Consider the following 22,303-nt stretch of genomic DNA (forward strand, 5'->3'; position numbering starts at 1 on the left):
AAGACACCCCCAGTGATGAAAGACAAGCATCAGAAAGTAGCATGAAGCAAAGAGCTGCAAAGATGGAGCAGGAAGCGTATTGGCAAGTCTTTGCTTTACGTGCTCAGTTTGTGAAAAGTAGGAGGTTGTGCATTGCATGTGAAGTAGGTGGCTCTGCCGGGGAATAGGAGATGTGCCCTCTTCCAGAAAGCTGGCAGAGATGCTGCCATTCTGGTGTGCTATTTATTTTGAGGAGTTTCCTATTCATGTGGATGCCTAGTTACACCTGCCAAGTAGTTCTCTTATTTCAGGCTTATTTTGATGTAAACATTGCCAATTGCTCCCACATTCATTTTCCCAAAAACAGCCACCACAAGCATGCTGATGAGGCAGGCTTGGGTGTGTGGCTGGTGTGGAATTAATGCTAGGTTTTAATTCTTCTCACTGGCATCTTGTACAGCAAGGAGCGAGTAAGCTTGTGGCTGACTCTAAATTTAGCCTTCTCCACTCTCAGAATGGTGTGTCTCATGCAGAAGCCCAGCTTTGGGCTAATGCTTTTCTTCTGGCAAATTTATAAGGAGTCAAATCGGTGGAGCAGCTGCCACTGTGACTCTTCTGGATTGTTTGAATGACATTTCAAAAATCTCTGAAGTCCCTGTTTATGGTTGATTTTTACTTGAACATTTAAATCTAGCCCTGTCTATTAACCCTTAAAGAATTAACCTTGTTAAAAATTTACAGGGTCAGTTTTCTGAGTTGCCTTGAGGGAAAAACACACTGGGTTTACATATATTGATGTTGCTTCCGTGAGTAAATCACTAGTAATGGGTCTGATTTAAAATATCCAAGACTCCAATAATAATTAAAAGAAATTGTATTCTCAGGTTTCTAGATTTAAGGTTATTGGGCAAAATTTTTGCCATACACTAGGCATAGGCTTTTTGTTAAGAATAAAAAATTAAAAGCATTTGCTGTAAGTCAAAATCTAATCAAAGAAATGCTACATGCTCATTCTTTGTAGTAAGAGTCAAAGCATTTAACAAATCCTTTTCTGATAATGATATGAGCACTGGGCAATTCCTAGACCATGTCATCTGGGATGAGCAACCAAGACCCGGAGAGATTATGAGACTTGCCCAATGTTAACTCAAGTTGGGACTAGAATCCAGGTCTTTGGATCTTTTGCTGTTGATCTAAATTGTCTGCAAAGACTAATGTTGATCATGGGGCTGGGGCAGTACAGAGGGACAGGAGCCAGAAGTGTCCTCCCTTCATTCTGTGGTAAATGATGACCAGCAAGTCTGGGGAGAGGGCCTCAAATCAAACTGCAGGTGACCTCCCTTCCATGAGAAGTATTTCATCTCAAATGGTGCCCAGCATGAGCCAGCCGAGACGTGAAACCGTCATGTGACTCAGTGATAGTAACAATAATGACACAGTTTATTGCACTTGTTATATGCCAGGTACTCTTTTACACACACCGTCTCATTGAATTCCCATGATTACCCTGAGTGGGTGTCTTTATCCCCTTTTCACTGATGTAAACAGTGTGCCTGGCCCACAGAGGCAGTCTGAGAAAAAGAGAAGGTAAGTACCACACCTGAGGGAATGCCGCTACCAGCAGGACTTGAACACAGCTCTGTCTACTTATTCAGCCTAAATGGCCTCTCTTAGGAATTTACAGCTACCTTTTCCCCCTACAAATGTTCATAGATCGAGGAAAGGGAGGGAGGTCCCTCTGTTCATCCAAAAGCCCAGATTCTTGCCATACCCTTTGCCCCTCCTGAACACCTGTGCCTGGCAACCTTCTGGGTCATTTGGGAGAGAAACCGTAAGATGGTTTTGCAGGACAGGGATGAAGTGTAGGGTGCCCATCATTGATGATGCATCCTAAGAAGACTCGAGTTAGAGAGTCCTGAAGACCTATAATCAAATGCTGACTTCACTATGTACTAGCTGTGTGACCTTTATTAGGTTCCTCAACCTCTCTTATTTATTTTTTCCTTTTTTTTCTATTGGTGAGAGCAGTAATATTTTCCTTGTCATGTTGCTGTTAGGACAACAAAGAGCCAGAGTTCAATAAAGGCTTGTTGTGGGGCGTGCTACTGTGTGGCCACACTCATGAAGGTGTCCTTACCTGTGCCTTAGGGCATGCTCACCACAGGGGTTCCCCTCAAATACTGAGGTAGACATTCACGTATTTGTATTACAAAGGCCACATATGCTTATTGTATAATAGTCAAACAAATATATTCAGTAAAATCCTCCATAATCCCCCCTCCAGGTAACAGTTGATAGTTTGGGTGTTATGTTTTTCCAGATTTTCTTTTCTGCATATGTTAAAATACACATTCAGCCTTTCTTGTTTTTCATATGAGACCATGTATCTTCAATTTGGATTGCTTGCTTGGTTGCTTTTCCCCACAGAATAGTAAGTCATGATCACTGTTGGGTATGAGGATGTACAAATTTGCCTTTCCACTCACAAAAATCTGGCCCGCTTGCCGTTCGCACCATGATTTTTAGCTCTTGTCTCTGCAAAATCCTGTGGGCTGCTCCATGATCCTGGCCACAGGCCACCTGAAAGAGCAGGTTTCTGCAAAACTTGGGTCTCTTCCTTTCCGTTGTTCGCCGGAGTCCCCTGCCTCTTCAGCCCAGTTGCTTTGTGTTTGATGCATACGTATGACTGACTTGGGGTTTCTGCCCTTTCAAATTGGCTGTGACAAGACCCAGAGGGGTTGGTGAGCACTCTGGGTGAGGAGGTAAAGTGGCTTCATTAGGGTCACCCCGTGGCTCAGGGCAGCTCTGGGAATGGAACTTAGAGCATCTGATCCCAAACCCCAAACTGCTCTCAGCTCCTCTCCAGGTTCCTCTCCTCTCTCCTCATCCCCAACACATCTCCATTCCTCACCCTTCGAGCTTTCATTTCTGGCCCTCCATGTCCCACCTCTGCCTTGACCTGCTCTCTTTGCTTTTGTGATGCATTTCACTGAAAGCACCTGGATTATGGTGTTTGTAGCTCTGTTTAGAGAATATCAGAAATGTTAGTAAAACAGGTAATGCTGTTCCCATGTCATTGTTACCTATGTTCTTCATTGGGAGCAGGTGGAGCTGGAAAATGAAGATAAGTGCTCTGCCAGCATTTACTGTAAACGGTTTCCCATATTTGTGATATTTTAAGCCTGATTACCTCCCCCGGTTGATATGTTGCCTCTAAACTCAGCTGGCATCTCTTGGCTTCATCGTAACATGGCTCAAAATACTATGTGATAGAGTTCAGCTAAAATAAGCATCGAAAGGCTATTAATTGCAGCAAAGTTGAGAAGTAAGATGGGATATTAGCGCTCCGAGCTGCTGGTAACGGGACTGTTTTATTTACCGGATGCCGTGTGAATGCTAACGTGTTGTTTCTCCTCTGTTCCCTCATGCCTTCCCGGACTCAGAGAGAGGTAACCAACCACTTGCACTTCCCTCTGTGGTGTCTTATGCGTCTGGCAAAGCTCATTTGCTTTCTTCATGCTGTATTGCCATCCTTACAGCCTTCGTTGTCTTTGAAAGGCATTTTGTTCTGTTTAACCTTTTACCATTGTTACTGTGCCTCACATTTAAAGCAGAGCATGGATTTGCATCTGGGTGATACCCTTTTGCGTTTGACCCTGTTTGGGGAAGGTGCTGCCAGAGTGAGGAAGGATAACAGGAAGTTGGCCGCCCTCACTAATGGCTAAGAGAAGTCTAATCAGCATGCTAGGGAGTAAATGTAATAGAAATACTTAGGTGATGTCCATGTTGTATAAGGAGGCTTTTCATGCTTCTTGAAGAATTAATACCAGGACTTGCTTATGTTATATATTCTCTAGAGTTTCATCAGTGAGGTTTGGTTCTAGGCTAATAGCCAAAGGACTGACTCAATTTCAGTCTTGATTATTAACCAAAATACATGGCCTGCCTCTCCTCCCTTCCCACATCCAGAAGGGCATAACCATGAAAAGCATAGAACTCTGAAGTGAAAGGCATTTACACCTCGATATGTGCATTTCCAGTGCTCTGAATGCCAGCCTGCCCATTTGGCTGATTCAGGCTTTAAGCTCTACTATTCCACAGCTCGGTCACTTAATGAAAGCTCATTATTGATGAAAGAAAGCTTTGGCATCTTTCTCCTTGAAAGAGTGACTGGTTACTGCTTGACAAAGTGAAGAGACGCAGGCAATCGCCTTTTTGTGTTGGATCCCATCTCAGTCAGTCCTGCCTGGTTGGGGCCAAGCCATCTCCAGCTGGTGGCTGTTTCCCTCCCCTGGGATGAGCTGCTGCCAGGGCTCAGTGGTGAGGAGGGAGAGGGAGACCCTGTAGACTGGTGGTAACAGGTCCACAGTCAGTCTCCCAGAGGATGTGATTAGAAGAATTTGCGGACTTGAATTGAGCGAAGCCCTGGCCTCTGGGGGTGGTGGAAGGTTCTGGAGAATGAAGGCTATGCATTTGGATGTGAGCTCCCTCATCTAAAGCAACGACAAGTCCTGTCTGAGCCAGTGGTGAGGATATTTCCAGACGTTTTCTAGTCCTGCCCCCTGTATTTATTGTGTTCTTTTCACTGGGAAGTGGTTGCTCTGAATATTAATAGCAAGACTGTTCTAGAGACTACAAATTCTGGTCAACCCAAGCCACATAGATTGATTGCAGCTGGTAAAATTTCAAATCTGCTCTTTATACAGCCTACGTGTCTCATGAAAGTGCCTGGTGAAGGATTCCTTGTGGAGAACATGTTTACACCCAGGTGGAGAGTTGCTGGGATGACCCTTTTCTTAGAGGGCATCCCAGTAACTTAGTATCTTTGAACCCAGTATGTTTTTAAGCTAGCAAAGGAGAAAGAATGTTGAGTTTACTAAGGTAGAGCATGAATTTTTTGAAGTTAGTGATAGCCACATATGGTACGTGTGCTGCTGGATAAAATTAAAAAAACAGAGTTGTGTGTGTGTCTCACCTTCTGGATCAGCCTTCTAGAAGATGACATTTCTCATCCCCTTTCTCCCTCTTCCCTTCTCCCACCCCCAAAACAAGATTGTCAAAATACAATCAGAAAATAAGATCAATTAGGCAAAGGAGAGCTGGGAGTCGGAAACAGAACTCGCCCTCCAGGCCCTGTGCAGGTAGACAGAGAGAGAGCCCTTTGTCATAAAGGCTAGAAATGTGGATTTCAGATCAAATCTCTTTGCTGCTATTTGTCCTTATTTGCAGGTGGGGCTCTTCATCTGCAGTAGTAACAACTCTGGTGGGTTATAGCTTCTACAAAAAAATTAGCTGGAAGGAAAGTACATTTCAGGAAGTTTTAATATATTCATATGAATGCGAATATTTATTAAAACATCCCTCCCTCATGAATCAGAGGACAGTATTTCAAAGGGGGATTTTCCTTTGACTTCTTTTTTCTCACTTACAGTAATAGCAACCGTTAATTGAATGCCTCTCATGTGCCAGCCTTCACAAATTCCCTGCATCAAACAACATGTATCTGACCTAAGCAGACATGTGTTATGTGAAAGGTGTTACAGATGTGGGGGGCTTGGTAAGGATTGCTAGCAGAAAAGTTTTGGTGAGACTGGATGGAAGGCAGTTTAATAGGAAAGAGGAGAGAGAGTTACTGCCAGACAAGTCTGGGCAATTATGTGGCAGACAAGGTCAGTTCATTCTGGACTGCTCCAGAAAGCAAAGCTCAATCCCACAAGCAAAAGTTGCAGAGAGGTAAGTTTCAGTTCATCATTTGGAAAATATATATATATACATATTGGTTACTGGGAGTGTTCCAGCAATGGAACAAACTGAGTCATTAAGTAAATGAGATTTCATACCACTGAAATACTATAAGCACCACCTGGCCCAGCTGCTGTAGACGGGACGTTGAAACATTAGCCTGGGTAACCACAGGTCTGTAGGTGCCTCTTACCTTCCTTTCAAGGAGACAGAAACACATAAGCAAATTCTGTTTACAGAAGAGAGTTGTAGGAGATAAATTTAGGGAAAGGGTGAGTAGTTCTGTCTTAGCTATTTTTTAATAGAATCCATCTGAATGATGAATCATTTATTCATTCCTTCCATAAAGATGGATTAAGCCCCTACAGGGAGATTAAAGTGCTGTTCAACTGAGAACAATAAAAGAAATTTTTATCCTTTCTCTTTGCCATTAAGAAATTTGAGGCTGTCATGTAAGATGTCTATAAGAAGTACTGACATTTTTTTCTCCCTGGCAAAATTTGAGGCTGGTAACTCTGGGAATACTTACTAAGGAGAACAGTAAAAGGACAGGAACAGAGTTAGAAACACAAGGGCTCAGTGAACAAATGGCAAAAGGTAGCTGATTCCTGGTACTTGCTTCTGCTACAGTTTAAGGAAGAGACACAAGCAGCTACAGCTATAACCCTTCTACTTCCTGGCTTATTTAAGAAACACAGTGATACCTATGACTACAAGAAATAAATAGGGTGGGGCTCCATGTACGGGCTGCAGGGGATCTCACCAGCACCTCTTTTAGCAACTGGCTCCTAGTTCAGTGTTGTAAATGGAGCAAAGGTCAAAGAAGGTCTTTGCTGCTGAGTGTCGGACAGCACCTAGAAGAAGTTGTGGGGAAAATGGGAGCTGTGTCTGAGTGGGCCTTGGAGATTATTTGGGCCAGCTCTGTGGATTTAAAGGAGCACACTGAGGCCTTGGAGGGTGCATGGCTACTGGGCTACCTGGTCAACTGGGGCTGGTCTAGAAGCCCCTCTGAGTCCATCTCAGTTGACATAGGACCCTGTCGGTGCTGTGGAAGTCAGGTGGCTGCACCCCCAGGGCCACTGGAGGCTCTGAGGAGTGGCGGCCTGAGAGCCTCTGAGGGCTTCTAATATGTCCCTGCAGCAGGCTGACCCACACCCTCACGCAGCGTCAGAGCCACTGCAGGGCCTGCCTGGCTGTGTGACACCCCGTGGCACCTGGTGCTCTTTCCTCCTGCTATGTGTTTTCATATAGAAAGACAACAGTATTATATGCAGCAGTAATAGGGATATGATATGACTCCGTTTGGGCTCCTGGACCCGATTCCAATGTGTGTAAGTATGTGGAGGGGATCTTCCCAGACACACACCACCAAGCAATTCTTGAACACCAGCAGGGTGTCCAAGAACTTGATTCTGATGCTGTCTGGAGACAGCACCATATTCCCCAGGTTAAGGACTCCATCCTACAAGACTGCCCTCCACCCCCAACTCCAGGCACCGGTCGCAAACCCCAGGCAGTTCCCTGTGCCTCTGACCTACCAGCTACAGATTGGAGGTTCCCATGACCTCCCCCTTAGGTTCAATTAATTTGCTAGAGCAGCTCACAAAACTCAGGAAAACATTTACCTTTACCAGTTTAATAAAGGATACCAGAAAGGATTCAAATTAACAGCCAGATGAAGAGACACACAGGGCAACGTCCCAAATAAAGGAGCTTCTATCCTCCATGGCACATTGGAGGCATCTGGTTCCCCAAGCGTGCAAGCTCTCTCCGACTGAGAAGCAGGATCTAAGAGATGAGTAAGTGCTTCTCAGGGGATTTTGTGAGGGCTTCATTGCACAGTTCACCTTTAAGACCCTACAGTGTTTTCAGCAACTGTAGATGAAGACCAAATATACCTGGGAAATGTATGTTTGGCCATATGAATGACCAAATGTGTATTTCTTATGATTCATTATGTTGCACCTCCCAGAATCACTTGCATGAGACTGGCTGCTGTGCCAAGTTGGGTTCGCACAGTCTGGGAGGAATGCTGTAGCTGTGGAGGCGTGTTTAATGTAAAGCAATTCTTGTCCTCTTCAGAATACAAGAAGCTCATAAAAATGTTAAATTGTTCTTACATATGAGCATACGGTCTTTTAGGACCATAACACTGATTGGAAAAAGTCTCTCTGACAGGCTGATCTGGGCTACATCCTGGTCACTGTTGAAGTTGGGTGATGGGACATGGGAGTTCATTGACTGTCGTCTCTACCTTTGTGCATATTTGGAAAGGTCCAGGGTGAGAAATTAAAGTAAAAAAAAGTGGCAGACATACTGTGTTCTTTTAACTCTTACTCTTCTCAGTCTCCTAAAGCTGGGAAGCAAGCTAATGTCTCTAGGGAGAAGGCCCAGGAGGCCCAGGCCACCACAGACCTCCCTGTCACTAAGCCTGAAGAGCCTGTCTCCTCTGCTGAGCCCCTGCTGCCCTGCAGATGTGTCTTGGAACCCTCTCTCCGATGTCTGTGCAACCAGCCTGGCCTGGGCTTTCACCTCCACCCCAAACAGACATAGGCCTTCAAGTGCCTCTCTTCCTCCAGGTCTAGGCCTTGTTTTGTCTGTTCTCATTCTCCACACACTCATCTGCTCCCCGTTCCCACCCCGACTGCTCCCCAGTTGTGAGCTCCAGGACTAAGTGTCCACCTGCTTCCTAGGCCTGGCCGCCCGGAGCCTCTCAAGCACCTCATACTTACTGTCTACCCTGGAGTTCCTCAGCTTCCTCCACCAAGTCCCTCTCCTCTGCTCCCGCAGTGTGAGGGTGCTCAGTTGTTCCAGCAGGGACCCTGCTTATTCCAGATTCTCCCCCTCATTGACCATACCATCAGTCCTGCAGTGGCCTTCTAACACCTCCTTCCCATCTGCCTCTTGTACCTGTCTCAGATGCCAGCTTAGCCTGCACCTCGTCCATCCTCTCACCTGGACCATAGCAGCAGCACCCAAGGAGCTGCTTCCTCAGCCTACCTTGTTCCACCAGAAGGAACTTCTAAAAACACATGTCAGATGAGTCACATGCCATATTACAAGGCTCAGATGGCTCAGAGGAAAGGCCAGACTCCTGGTAGACACAGATACAACCTTCCTACAACCATACCACGGCCCCCACTGCAGTACCAAAGGTGAATGCACAGGACCGTGGGTTCTTCCAAACAGTCTGGGGGCTTTCTTTCCTCTGTGCCTTTGCTCATGCTTGTTTGAATGTCTTTGAACCATTCACTGCCCTTCTTACCCTGGTGATGTCCTTATTAAGTGCAAAGATACAGCTCAAATCTCACTAATGTCTGTATCATTAGACAATGGGCTTCTTAGGCTGGAACCTTGTCTGCTTGTGTTTACATATCTGGTGCCTGGTACATATAGTGCCTCAGGCATTTGTGGAAGTGAATATTTTTTAAAAATGTAAGTCTTTTAGCCATGTCATAATTAGGTTAGAATATAAAGCCAACTAGCAGCTGTATTAGTTTCCAATTGCTGCTGTAACAAATCAGCCACAAACATAGTGGCTTAAAGCAACACAGATTTACTCTCTTACAGTTCTGGAGGTCAGAAATCTAAAGTAAGTCTTACATGCTAAAATCCTGCTATTAGCAGGGCTGTATTCCTCCTAGAAACTCCAAGAGAAAATGTGTTTCCTTGCCTTTTCCAGCTTTTAGAGGCTGCCTGCCTTCCCTGGCTGCTGGCCCTGCACCTGCTCTTTCACTTAAAAGGAAATTGCCCTTCTCCTTCCCAGTAATTGTGTTGGGTCCACCCAGATAATCCAGGCCTAACAGCCCCATCCTTAACTTAATCGCATCTGCAGAGCCCCTGTTGCCATGTAAGGTGACATATTCACAGATTCTGGGAATTAGGATGTGAACATCTTGGGAAGGTCATCATTCTGTCACTACAACAGGCATTTTTAGATATCAGGTGCAGAAAAACCAAGCTTTTAAAGCAGCCCATTGGGTGATGTTTGGATATCATTCTGAATAATAATGAGATTAGATCAGCCATGTATTTCATTTCACACAAAGGAAGTTGTTCAGTTTGTGTTCTGGGTCTTAAGGAGAGGCTTCGCTGCCCTTTACAGGTCCCAGTGGATAGGGCTGTCATCTCTTCAGGGTAACTCAGGATGTATCTCGTGGGAATAATTGGATAGACAGGCATATCTCCTGGTCTCCACACTGAGGAGAGGAGACACTTGTTTTTTCCTGCGAAGCAGATGAAGCCACCAGAGGTTTAGTTGTGGACTGTCCTGGACTGACAGATTGCTACCTCCCTGATCTATTAGCCAGGTACCTAGAAAGGAACAGGAAAACACAAAGCTGTTTAAAAAGAAAAAATTGTCAGAATCCCCCAAATAAAGCCTGTGGTTGGTGAGCTTCTCCTTGGAGAAGATGTGGGTTCCAGATGGTTGCCTTAGACATTAATCACTTTCTCCTGTGCCAAGAGAAAATGAAGATGAATAATAATAATTTTTAGAAAAATTACTCCTAAGGGGTTGCATATGAAAGAACAGAGGGCACAGTGTTGAAGTCTGATAGGAATGATCCATTGCTTATTGATGCAGGGCCTGTTCCCTCATCCCTGGTGGTAACCTTGCAGTCGCTACACTTGCAGGCCAGCCAGCAGTCACAGAGAACAGGATGGATCTTGGAACTGACATAAGAGAGTATCAGAGCCAGGAAGGGACCTTGAAAATCATGTTTTTCAACAACACCCTCACTTAGAGGCGAGGTTAGGCTCCACGCCCAACACTGTATGGCTCAGTGGAATCAGGAATGGGGCTGGAAGTGGGGTTACCTAAAACCCATTCAGTGCCCTCTGGCTGTTCCTTATTGTCCCTGAGAGAGGACAGACACAGGTGAGATCTGTTTAGTAACTATAAGGATAGTAACAAGCACTTATCCTTTGTGGTACAGAGTTTAAATACTATAAGCATTTAGGCCCAAGCAAGATCCTGAAAGCCAGATGCCAGGCAGGCTTTTGCTGGGCAGTGGCACCCTCCAGGCGGTGCAGGGAGGCCAGTGGGCACCAGGTGAGGGGAGATACCTCGAGCGAACATGGGGATCCCTCTTCCTGGAGCAGACAGGAGAGCCCCATGCTGGAAGAATTAGTAGGACACATTTTGGAACTCTGGGAATCCAGGCTAAGGTTTTTGGACTTTCCTGGGTGGCCATAGGAACTTCAAAGAGATTTGGCCTCAGAAAAATGGTGGCTGAATATGAAATTTTGAAGGAAAGCAGTTTTGTGTGGTGAGGCAATGCATACATTACTTTAGGATCCATCTAGGAAAGAAAAGTAGCCAGAGGTGGGTGTGGGGGATGAAAACAGGGCTTCCTTTGAGCATGGTCTCCAATAGTGACACTTTCTCTTCCTTTTTAAGTAATATGTTGTTTTGATGGTGGTTAAGATTACGATGAAAAGCCTCAGAAATGCCATGTGACTGTGCTAACCCTTCAAAGTCTGTGCCCAGCTCCTTGCCCAGACCCACCCCTCAGCTGTCTTGGTCCACACTGCTGACTATGGGCCAGCTTACCTGATAGGAAATCCGGACACACGCTGCAGGCCCTATGCTTTAGGAAGGAAGGAGCGCTCAGTCCCTGTTATGGCCAGGACTGGGTCTTGGCAAGGAATAAGGCACAGTATCTTCACAGAGCCTCAAGGAGTTGTTGGGGGGGACAGACTTGCAAGCAGATACCTGTGGGGCTTAAGTGCAGGTAAGGGTGCTCACTTAGCATTAGTTGCACCCTAAACCACAGCCAGGGCTGGGAGCCAGTGTGACCAAGGTGCAGTCCTGCTCAGCATGCCTGAGTGGCGGTGGGGCTGGTGAGGAAAGGGTGGAGTCAGGGCATTTTCAGGAGGAAAGGGGAAATCAGGAAGGCCTCGTGGTTGTAGCGCGGAGGACTCCAACTGCAGTACATGAGGAAAGGATGAAAGGTAGGGGAGAGCGGATATCGACGTCACGCATGGACCGGCTCAGTGAAAGTCCCTGTGGGCAGCTGGGTAAAGATGTCCCTGAGCTGCAGCCCCACCTTCATGGTGGCCAGTTGTGTCCAGTGAGTAGATCCCTGTGCCCTCCCAAGGAAGCCAAGGATATGCCAGGGAAAGAATCTACCAGAGTCTGTGAAAAGACTGCCAGTTCTTACGTTAACAGAAATAACGAACAATAAATTCATCTGTGGTCCTATTCATAGACAGCATCCTGGCTTAGCAACATGCACAAAGAAATCATTATGCTCCAGATGGGTAAATCTGGGATATTGACTTTGTATAAACACTTTGCTCTTTAAACCACTGTCCTCCAATAATAACAGCGAAAATTTAGCTGTGTAGCAGAGTTCTTCTGAAGCCAGGTAATGTCACAGTCAGTGTCCTTTTCATCAGCAAAGCAGATGCTAAAATTCAGTGCCAGCTTGCATACTCACCATGGCATCGGAGCTACAATAAATAGTGGGATGCTACCACCGTTGCCCTGAGCTCCAGAGTATGAGAAGTGTTCGACAGCATCAGGCACCTTTGACAGGGTTTCAGTCTGTGGTGCCTCTGCACTCCAGCCAGCCCTGTGATTGCCCGTCAGCTTTCCCATGCAGCTGCGTGTCTGATCCATTCTCTGTGCACATGTTTACACGTCAGAGCCCACTCTTCTGCTTCCACACCACTGTTTGTCATAATATCACTGATGCCAACTCATGCTTTCTCAAGCCTGTTTTCTGTTTTGTAATCATAACATTTATAATCATTTCTGTTGTTATTCTAGATAGGCTTCCTAAAGAATTCAGTTTTCATTTGGGGTTGTTAGAGATTCCAGAAGGTAAACAGACTGAGTTTGGGGAACATTGTAGTTATTCTACTCAGGATGAGTTCCTAATATCCATAAAATTGTTCCTTTGTTAGTATCTGTCAAAACTTTATTTTTTTAACCATTGCGTACACTGTTCACCACTCTTTACGCTGGCCACTAGGTCAGCTAACATTTATAACTAGAATGAGTGTTGGTAAAGGTTCGTTTTTTTAATGTACTGATAAATTTTTATTTGTGCAGAGATTTTGCTTATGTAGCAAGAGACAAAGATACAAGAATTTTGAAATGTCATGTATTTCGATGTGACACACCAGCAAAAGCCATCGCTACAAGTCTTCACGAAATCTGTTCCAAGGTAAGGTGGTTCAGGGTACAGTGGCCCATCCTGCGTCCTCACGGCTTGAGCAGCGGAGGGGATGGGAAAGGGCAGGAGGGGGCACATCGGGCTCAGGGAGAAGCAGACAGGCTGCTTGTTTAGCCATTAGTTCAGGTTCTCTTGTGTGTCAGGCATTGCTCTAAATGCACTCCATCTATAAAATGAGTACAGCCTCGGCCCCTCCCACAGTTTGGGGAGTAAAATAGGTGGATAGAATAGTGGGAACTCCAGTGGCAGAAATGTATATACCTATTCTACTAGAAAAGGGGGAAAGGGATCAGGGCAGATTTGAGGGTAAACACAGTGGAAGGAAAGGTAAGAGGAGGCTGCCTGGCGTCCATGGACATGCGGGCAGCAGGAGGTTTCCACAGGCACACGCTGACTTCCTTTGGACACACAGTGGCTTGTGGAAATGCTGACCACCTGTAGACAGGACTGTTGTCACTTTCTCACACTGGTAACGGTCCCGCTTCCTTACCCAGAGTCACAGAGCCTCATAATGAGAGGAGACAGCTGGGTGTCACCAGTCCAACTTCATCCTGTGCTTCTTCCCTCCAACAGAGCATTAAATAAATATATATAAATCCTCACTATAAATATCTCCACCCTCAGCTTCTGTTGATTTCCACTGTCTCCTATCAACTTCAAATGACAGAGTCTCAGGCTTTTCAAGAGACTGTTCTGTCACTGAGCAGTCTGGCTGTTCCAGAGTTCTTCTGCTGACCAGCAGTCTTCCTCTCTGGACCCTGCATGTATTTACTTGAGATGTTGGTCTGTGGTAACAGAGAAAGATCCCTCCATTCTGTCTCACTGTGGGGCAGCCTTTGTATTTGAAGCTGTGGGCTGTACCTGGTGTATTCAGAGGTGCTGGCCAGGTGTCTGCCATTGATTCCTCCTGCTGCCTCCTCCCTTCTCCAACATCCCTACCCCCATCTCTTCAGCCACTTGAGATCATGTGGTTGCCAGCTTCTAACCTTCCTCTTCTGGGCAGAGTCTGGTTGGTTCCCCCGGAATGAAGTGTTTCCACAATTAGCTGGCAGCGAACAGACCATGGGCTACTCCGTCCTTTGCTCTCCAAGGATACAGTGCTCAGGTGATTGGTGTGCTTTTCCACCGCCTCACCCTCGGGCTTGTGTTCAGATGGTGGTCAGCCAAATCTCCAGAACACTGTAACCCATTTCCTTGAGCCAGGCCTTTCCACTCCCTGGTCTGACTTAGTGAATCTAAACACAGGGCTCTGACATCGCTTCTGTTGAACATCACCTTTCTGGTTTGAGGCTGATGTCATGACCCAGCCTCACTCCCACAACCCCTCCTGAGCCAGCAAGGCCCAGCCACAGCCACCACCATGGCCCAGCCTGGTAACAGAGCAGCAGGAGCAAAGCAGGTGCAAGCCATCATTGCCAAGGGAGGGGTGGGGACCAGGAGCCCTCTCCCAGCCCTGAAGGAAATAGCCCACGTCTCTGCCACTCTGACCCAGGTGACCAGAACATGTAGGATGGGTGCTGGTCTAGAGATCACCACATTTATTCTTGCTTCTATTCAATTCTTGCATCGACAGGCCAGGAACATGGCTGCACCTTTTGCAGCATTGCAGCACACTCCCCAGGTCTCATTTTCTTCATTCATTCATGCAACAAATATAATTGAACACTATGTGCCACATACTATTCTAAGGACACAGCAGAGACCAAAACAAAAAAAAACCCCTTGCCTGTGTGGAGCTCATATTCTAGTGGAAAGCCCTCAGAACATGGCCTGGCACAGATTAAGTGCTCAATAAATATTTCATTTTATTATTGTCAGCAGCTGTCTTGCGTGCTATCCCAGACACAGATCTAGAGATGGGCGGAGTGGAGCTCTGGGGAGGAAATGACTTTATTCCACCTGGAATGGAAAATTTGGGATGAGAATGAAGATGTGAATTACTTTTAGGGCCATTGAAGGGTGGGTTTTTTTCAGGCCCTAAATGCACAGCACTGTGTAAACAGGAGTGAAAAGTGATAACCGTTCAGTAAAGGAGATGTAAGTGCCCCTAACAGGAGAGAGACAGTTTAGTAGACAGCTGACAGGTTTAAACAGCTGGAGAATAACAACAATGATAGCAGCTAATATTTCTGAGTGCTTATATTTAATCCTCAGAAGTGACATTATTATCAGGGGCATAAATGTTATCCCCATGAACAGTCAAGTAAATAAGACATAAGAGGTCAGGTGACTTGCCCAAGGTCACTCAGCTAGTATGTGGGGGAGGTAGGATTTGAACTCTATGTACTTTGTCCCCAGAGCCCTGATGGGGACCTAAAAGTCAGCATCTGTAAGCCATGGGAGAAGTCTCTTGCTCTGTGTCCCGCTGACCACAGCAGGCCAGCAGGTCCACCAGTGGCCGGAGGATATTTGCGTGGGTTTCCCTGGAGGTGAAAGCCTGCTGAATGGAAGAATAAATTCCAAACAGTTAGGAGACTGTTCCTCTGAGGCCTAGTCATTCACCTGTTATCCCGAGAGAAAATGAGCACAGTTCTCAAAACATGTAGCTTCAGTGATACAAGAGGAGGAAGTCAGGCAATACACTAACACCAGTCCAACTTTGAAGTGAAATCCGCTCAGACACCTTACTGGCTGGAATAGCTGAAAATATGAAATCTGTAACCATGAGGCAAAGCTGTGTTTTCTCTTCTTCAGATTATGGCCGAACGGAAAAATGCCAAAGCCCTGGCATGCAGCTCCTTACAGGAAAGACCCAGTGTGAGTCTCGACGTCCCCTTGCAAGGTAGGTTGGCCACACCTGCTTTTTTCGGGATGGCTTGTCAGCAGCCGAAGGGTCTCCCGTGGGTCCCTGGTTTTTCTAGTCTCCTTAAAACCTGTGTTCAGCTCGACAACCATATGCTGAGCATGTACTCCGGGCCCTCCCACAGCAGAAAGGTGACTTCGTGTCCCTAGGATGAGGCATAAAGGGTCGGGATGAATTGTGTTGTTATTGGATAGGATTAAAAATATTGTCTTCAGTGTTTTTGTAACTCATGTACAGCCTGGGGTAAGAACCAGCTAGTTTAAAAATACGTGAGTTGATATTTTAAAAAATTTTTTTTGGTAACCATCTTTAGTGATAGTTGTTAACTAGGGGTTATTGTGATGATCATTCCACAGTATATACAAATGTTGAATCATTATGTTGTACACCTGCCACTAATATATATGGATTACTATTTGGGGTGATTCTGTTTATTTTCCCTGTTGCTCATGATTGTGCCATCAGTGATTACCTTTTCTCTCGGCATCAAGCACACCTAACAACTAGGACGTCAAAATCTGCTATTTAGCATATATCAAAGAGACAGTAGCTGCTTTAACTTGTAGATTCCAGTTGCTGCTTTCACATGCTTTCCTGCCCAGAAATTAAGGTTTAATGGATTTTGACTGACAGAGCCCCAGTGTCTGGTGCATGAGATGCCATTCGCATAGAGTAGTTGCTGCATTTACCTCCCGAAAGAGTACATTATGCACAGGTGGTGGTCTGGGCATTCCTGACACAGAGGGATGGCTGGATTTTATGTGTTTGTCAGAACCACTGAGAAAAATGTGTTGCTTTTGTTCTCTGTAGTAGATTTTCCAACACCAAAGACTGAGCTGGTCCAGAAGTTCCATGTGCAGTATTTGGGCATGTTACCTGTAGACAAACCAGTCGGTATGTCAAACATTTATGTATTTCTACTTTGCAAGTGTTTGAGAGCTCTTAGGAGGTGTTTGCCCTCCCCAAAAGGTCCGGTCTGCTGTTTCACTCCCTTTCCTTGCATCTTTTCTTTACTCCCTTTTCTTGACTCAGGCCCTTGCACTGTCACCAATCGGAGCACATAAGCAGTCCTGATCAAAAGAGCAATAGAGGACAGGCTAGGCTGCTCTGACATGTGGGCCCCAGAATACAGGCAATTTAATAAGGAAGACACATAAATCTACTCACCCAACAGTCCAGAGTTGCACAATCCAGGGTTGCAGAAGGGCTCTGCCATTTCTCAAGAGGGGCTTCCATCTCTTGGGTAGGGAACACACTTTAGTCCTTGTCAGCTGGTGGGCAGGGACAAGGGGCTGAGGGAGGCCTCATGCTTCCCTTTCAGGGTGTGACCCTGCAGTCGGCTCACATCCCAGGGGCAGCACCTGGTTGCTTAGCCATACCAAGTTGAAAGGAGGCTGGGAGACGTAGCCTTTACAAGGGTAGAAACGACTCTTGAGAAATCTGAACCCTTGTGCACTACTGAGGGGAAATGTAAGATGGTGCAACTACTTTGGAAAACAGTCTGGCAGTTCCTCAAAAGGTTCAGCATGAAGTTACCATTTGTCCCAGCAGTTCTGCTCCTACCCATATACCAAGTAAAGCGAAAACCCCTGTCCATACAAAAATTTGTACATGAATGTTCATAGCAGTAGTATTCATAATAGTCAAGAAGTGGGTCCCAAATATCCATCAATAGACAAAAGGATAAATGGGGTTTTATTTGGCTGAAAAGTACTGAAACATGCCACCACATGGATGAACCTTGGAAGCATTACACTAAGAGAAGTCAGACACAAAGGGCTGCATGCTGTATGATTCCATTTATATGAAAGGTACAGAGTAGGCAAGTCTAGAATTAGAAATTAAATAAGTAGTGTCCTGGGGCTAGGGGCCTAGGAAGAAACGGATGGTGACTCCTAAAAGGTGCAGAGTTTCTTTTTGGGGTGATAAAACAGTTCTGAAGTTGACTGCCCTACTCTGTGAATACACTAAGAACCACTGAATTATACACTTTAAGTGAATTAATTGTATGGTATGTGAATTTTTATCTCAAAGTTATTATCCCACCCTTCCCCTGCCCCACAAAAAGTGACTGTGGGAACCCTCAGGGGAAGGCCCCCCATTAAATAACGCATAGCCCTAGTGTATGGGTGCCTTCCAAGCTTGGCCATATTTAAGTACAAAGTTAGATGAAGGAGGATCAGCATGGTCTCGCAGATGCTGGCTCCTGTTGCGTCCCCTTGCCCAAGGCTCCTTGCCTGGAAGAAGTTGGCATTGCCTTGAGTACTGTTCATACACTCCAGGGTGGGGGGTCTGGAGAGACAGAAAGTAGGACCGTGGCCCCACGAGACAGGATGTCACACACTGCATCCCTGGAGGCTCCTGTGACTCCTCTGTCCGTTAAAAAAAAAAAGCTGGCATTTCTTTTCTTTTCAGCAATGAAATGCTCAAATGAGATGTCTTCTAGGGCTACGAAAACAAGATCAGTTTGGATACGGTTGTTTCTGGGTGATTTGAGCCCATATTTGAGAGTGATGAACAGGTTCAGGACCCTTTTCAATTACCCATCCCATCCACAGGAATGGATACCCTAAACAATGCCATAGAAACACTTACGACCTCATCCAGCAAGGAGGATTGGCCGTCTGTGAACATGAATGTGGCCGATGCTACTGTGACTGTCATCAGTGAGAAGGTGAGAAGGACCATGGATGCAGGGGGCCTGTCTGGGCTCCATGACACTTTGACACATAGCCAAGGCCTGACCCCTTGGGAAGTCATGCTTGCTTATGATTAAAATAGCCTACATTAAAAAAAAACATTTTGCTCTTTGTGTCTGGATCTTTGCATGTCTTTGCTTTCTCAGAAGCTCCTGTTCGGGTGCTCCTGATCCCCTCTCATGTGCCCAAGAGATTGAAGTCATTGCCAGATGTGACTGTGTGATGCTCACAATGGCTCTTTAATGGGGTTTGGTCTTCTGGTCACTCTTCAGGCTTTAGTGCTGACCGGGGCCAGGACACAGGAGATGCTTCTAACATGGAGTGTCCTGTGGCATGTCTTGTCAGTAGTAGCAGGGGCTGTTGGTTATCTTGAGAGAGGCCAGCATTAGCCTCATCCCAAATTACCCCAATTTTGTGATTGAGGAAACTGAGGCACAGAAAGGTTAAGTAAGTGCCCACAGTCACACAGCTAGACGTAGCCGGCTCTGGATTCAAATGCAAACAGTCTGACTCTTTACCACATTACCATTCACAGGTGTCTTTGTGAAGCACTTGTTGTATAAAGTCCTCAGCCTCCCCTTGCTTCTGTCCACTAGCAGGTCACCTTCAAGCCCAATTCCCTGTCTAAAGAGGATTAAGACCCTCACTGATCGTGCTGGCCTGTCCAGCCTGCCATGCTGGATTTTCTTCAAGTCTTCAAACATGTCACACCCCTTCCTACCTGACCATCTTTGCAAGTGCTACTGCTTCTGAGCTCTGCCACTTTACCTACCTACCCTTTCCCAGATCTCAGTTTAAACATCATTTCTCCCAAGAAAAGTTCCCAGCCTCTCAGACTAACTTAATTTGCCTGTTAAGCAATTCCATTGCACCTGAGTGAATGCTTAATAAGTCAAGATGTTAGTGATCCAAAAGTCAACATTCTGGGTGTGTTTACTAATTCAAAAGTGCATATGGTTGCTGCAAAGGATATGTTCGTAAGAATGAATTCTAAACATTTCTTTACCCTGCATCATATGGATACCATATGGATAGCAGTTTGTGAGAAAGAGAAAAAAATGACTTGGTAACTTTTTGTTTTACACGGTCTGGAGGGAAATACGATACAATGTGCTGCTTGGCTTGGGAAGAAGATCCCATGGCTTCTTTCCATGATGCTCTGGGGTTTCCAGTGGGTTCACTGGGGTGAATGGGTTTTGAGCCACTGGGTGCCCTGTATGGGCAAGGCATAAGAAGGGCGCATGACACTGTTCCTACCCACAGTGAGGTCACAGGCTTGGAGGGTAGTGGTCAGAGAACAGAACACACATATCACAGTTGCAGTGTAGCTGAGGGCAAGTCTGGAGTCTGGAATCAGACACCCACAGCAGTGATGGCCTCTCCAGACACAATGAGAAACTTGCCTGTCTAGAAAAATACCAGTCCTGTCTAAATCAGTCTGGCTTTATTTTTTAAATACAAGTTCCCATGTGTGGCCGCTCTAAGCTTGATTCTGTGATTTAAGATCTGAACCTGTTTGTGACTGTTGCCCAGCTTCACAGAGAGCAGGCTGCTGAACAGCGTGTCTTGCAGAGTGAAGAGGAAATCCTAGTGGAGTGTCGTGTGCGATTCCTGTCCTTTATGGGCGTCGGGAAGGATGTCCACACCTTTGCCTTCATCATGGACACTGGGAACCAGCACTTTGAGTGCCATGTTTTCTGGTGCGAGCCTAATGCCGGGAACGTGTCCGAGGCAGTGCAGGCTGCCTGCATGGTGAGTAATTCCATGACAGGTTCGGCCCTCATCCCTTTGCTTTTGTTTTGTATGCTGCAAATCAAAGCCGAGTTACTAATTTAAAAGAAAAAAAGTCTCATCTCTAAAGTATTCCCTTACTGTATAATACTCTCATTCCTGTGGACGGAATCAGTGATGATAAGCAGTTTGCCATCTCGAGAGGCAAGGACACCTGGAAGAAGCAGGACCAGATGCAGCCAGTTTCCATAGAGACTCCAGTCACATGGAGAACAGTGATCCTCAGTCACAATTTGAGAATTCTCCATTCTTGGTCTCTAATTAATTTCCGTACACAATCAGGAAATGTTGGTCATGTGTGAGTTGGTGCTGTTTGGAACCAACACAGTCCTTTTTTATTTATTTATTAATATACAATTACATGAGCAACATTGTGGTTACTACCTTCCCCCCGTTATCAAGTCCCCACCATCTACCCCATTACAGTCACTGTCTATCAGCATAGTAAGATGCTATAGAATCACTGCTTGTCTTCTCTGTGCTATACTGCCTTTCCCATGCCCGCCCTACATTATGTGTGCTAATCATAATGCCCCTTTTTCCCTTATCCCTCCCTTCCAACCTACCCTCATAGCCCCTTTCCCTTTGGCAACTGTTAGTCCATTCTTGGGTTCTGTGAGTCTGCTGCTGTTTTGTTCCTTCAGTTTTTGCTTTGTTCTTATACTCCACAGATGAGTGAAATCATTTGATACTTGTCTTTCTCTGCCTGGATTATTTCACTGAGCATAATACCCTCTAGCTCCACCCATGTTATTGTAAATGGTAGAAGTTATTTTCTTCTTATGGCTGAATAATATTCCATTGTGTATGTGTACCACATCTTCTTTATCCATTCATCTACTGGTGGGCACTAAGGTTGCTTCCATTTCTTGGCTATTGTAAATAGTGCTGCAATAAACATAGGGGTGTATATGTCTTTTAAAACCTGTGATCCTGTTTTCCTATAGTAAATCCTAGGAGTGGAATTCCTGGGTCAAATGGTATTTCTATTTTTAGTTTTTTGAGGAATCTCCATACTGCTTTCCACAATGGTTGAAATAATTTATATTTCCACCAGCAGTGTAGGAGGGTTCCCCTTTCTCCACATCCTCACCAGCATTTGTTGTTTGTCTTTTGGATGTTGGCCATCCTAACTAGTGTGAGGTGATATCTCATTGTGGTTTTAATTTGCATTTTCCTGATGATTAGTGATGTGGAGCATCTTTTCATGTGCCTGTTAGCCATCTGAATTTCTTATTTGAAGAAGTGTCTGTTCAGATCCTCTGCCCATTTTTTAATCAGCTTATTTGCTTTTCAGTTGTTGAGGTATGTGAGTTCTTTATATATTTTGGATGTCAACCCTTTATCAGGTATGCCATTTATGAATATATTCTCCCATACTGTAGGATGCCTTTTTGTTCTACTGATGGTGTCCTTCACTGTACAGAAGCTTTTCAGCTTGATATAGTCCCACTTGTTCATTTTTGCTTTTGTTTCCCTTGCCCAAGGAGATGTGTTCATGAAAATGTTGCTCATGTTTACGTTTAAGAGAATTTTGCCTATGTTTCCTTCTAAGAGTTTTATGGTTTCATGACTTAGATTCAGGTCTTTGATCCATTTTGAGTTTACTTTTGTGTATGGAGTTAGACAGTAATCCAGTTTCATTCTCCTACATGTAGCTGTCCAGTTTTGCCAACACCAGTTGTTGAAGAGGCTGTCATTTCCCCATTGTACATGGCTCCTTTATTGTCTGGTAATTGACCATATATGCTTGGGTTTTTATCTGGACTCCCTAGTCTTCCATTGGTCTATGGGTCTGTTCTTGTGCCAGTACCAAATTGTCTTCATTACTGTGGCTTTATAGTAGAGCTTGAAGTTGGGGAGCATAATCCCCCCTGCTTTATTCTTCCTTCTCAGGGTTGCTTTGGCTATTCGGGGTCTTTTGTGCCATATGAATTTTAAAACTATTTGTTCCAGTTCACTGAAGAATGCTGTTGGTATTTTGATAAGGATTGCATTGACTCTGTAGATTGCTTTAGGCAGGATGGCCATTTTGACAATATTAATTCTTCCTACTCAAGAGCATAGGATGAATTTCCATTTATTAGTGTCCTCTTTACTTTCTC

General features: G+C 45.3%; 1 protein-coding gene across 9 annotated transcripts in view; it reads left to right on the plus strand.

Annotated features, from left to right (window-relative positions):
* APBB2 (amyloid beta precursor protein binding family B member 2) overlaps window positions 1–22,303 on the plus strand; it is a 381,148-nt gene that overhangs the window by 350,113 nt on the left and 8,732 nt on the right. For 8 of the 9 annotated variants that reach the window (XM_073237712.1, XM_073237714.1, XM_073237708.1 and 5 more), the window contains 5 exons: window positions 12,782–12,896; window positions 15,600–15,687; window positions 16,519–16,602; window positions 18,267–18,382; window positions 19,980–20,159. In XM_073237712.1, coding sequence (XP_073093813.1) covers window positions 12,782–12,896; window positions 15,600–15,687; window positions 16,519–16,602; window positions 18,267–18,382; window positions 19,980–20,159 — 583 coding nt within the window. Of the gene's footprint in view, window positions 1–3,278; window positions 3,429–12,781; window positions 12,897–15,599; window positions 15,688–16,518; window positions 16,603–18,266; window positions 18,383–19,979; window positions 20,160–22,303 lie in introns of those variants that run through there. The other variant, XM_073237715.1, reaches the window with a different exon arrangement.

Source organism: Manis javanica, chromosome 5 (assembly GCF_040802235.1).
Source record: "Manis javanica isolate MJ-LG chromosome 5, MJ_LKY, whole genome shotgun sequence".
Taxonomy (NCBI): domain Eukaryota; kingdom Metazoa; phylum Chordata; class Mammalia; order Pholidota; family Manidae; genus Manis; species Manis javanica.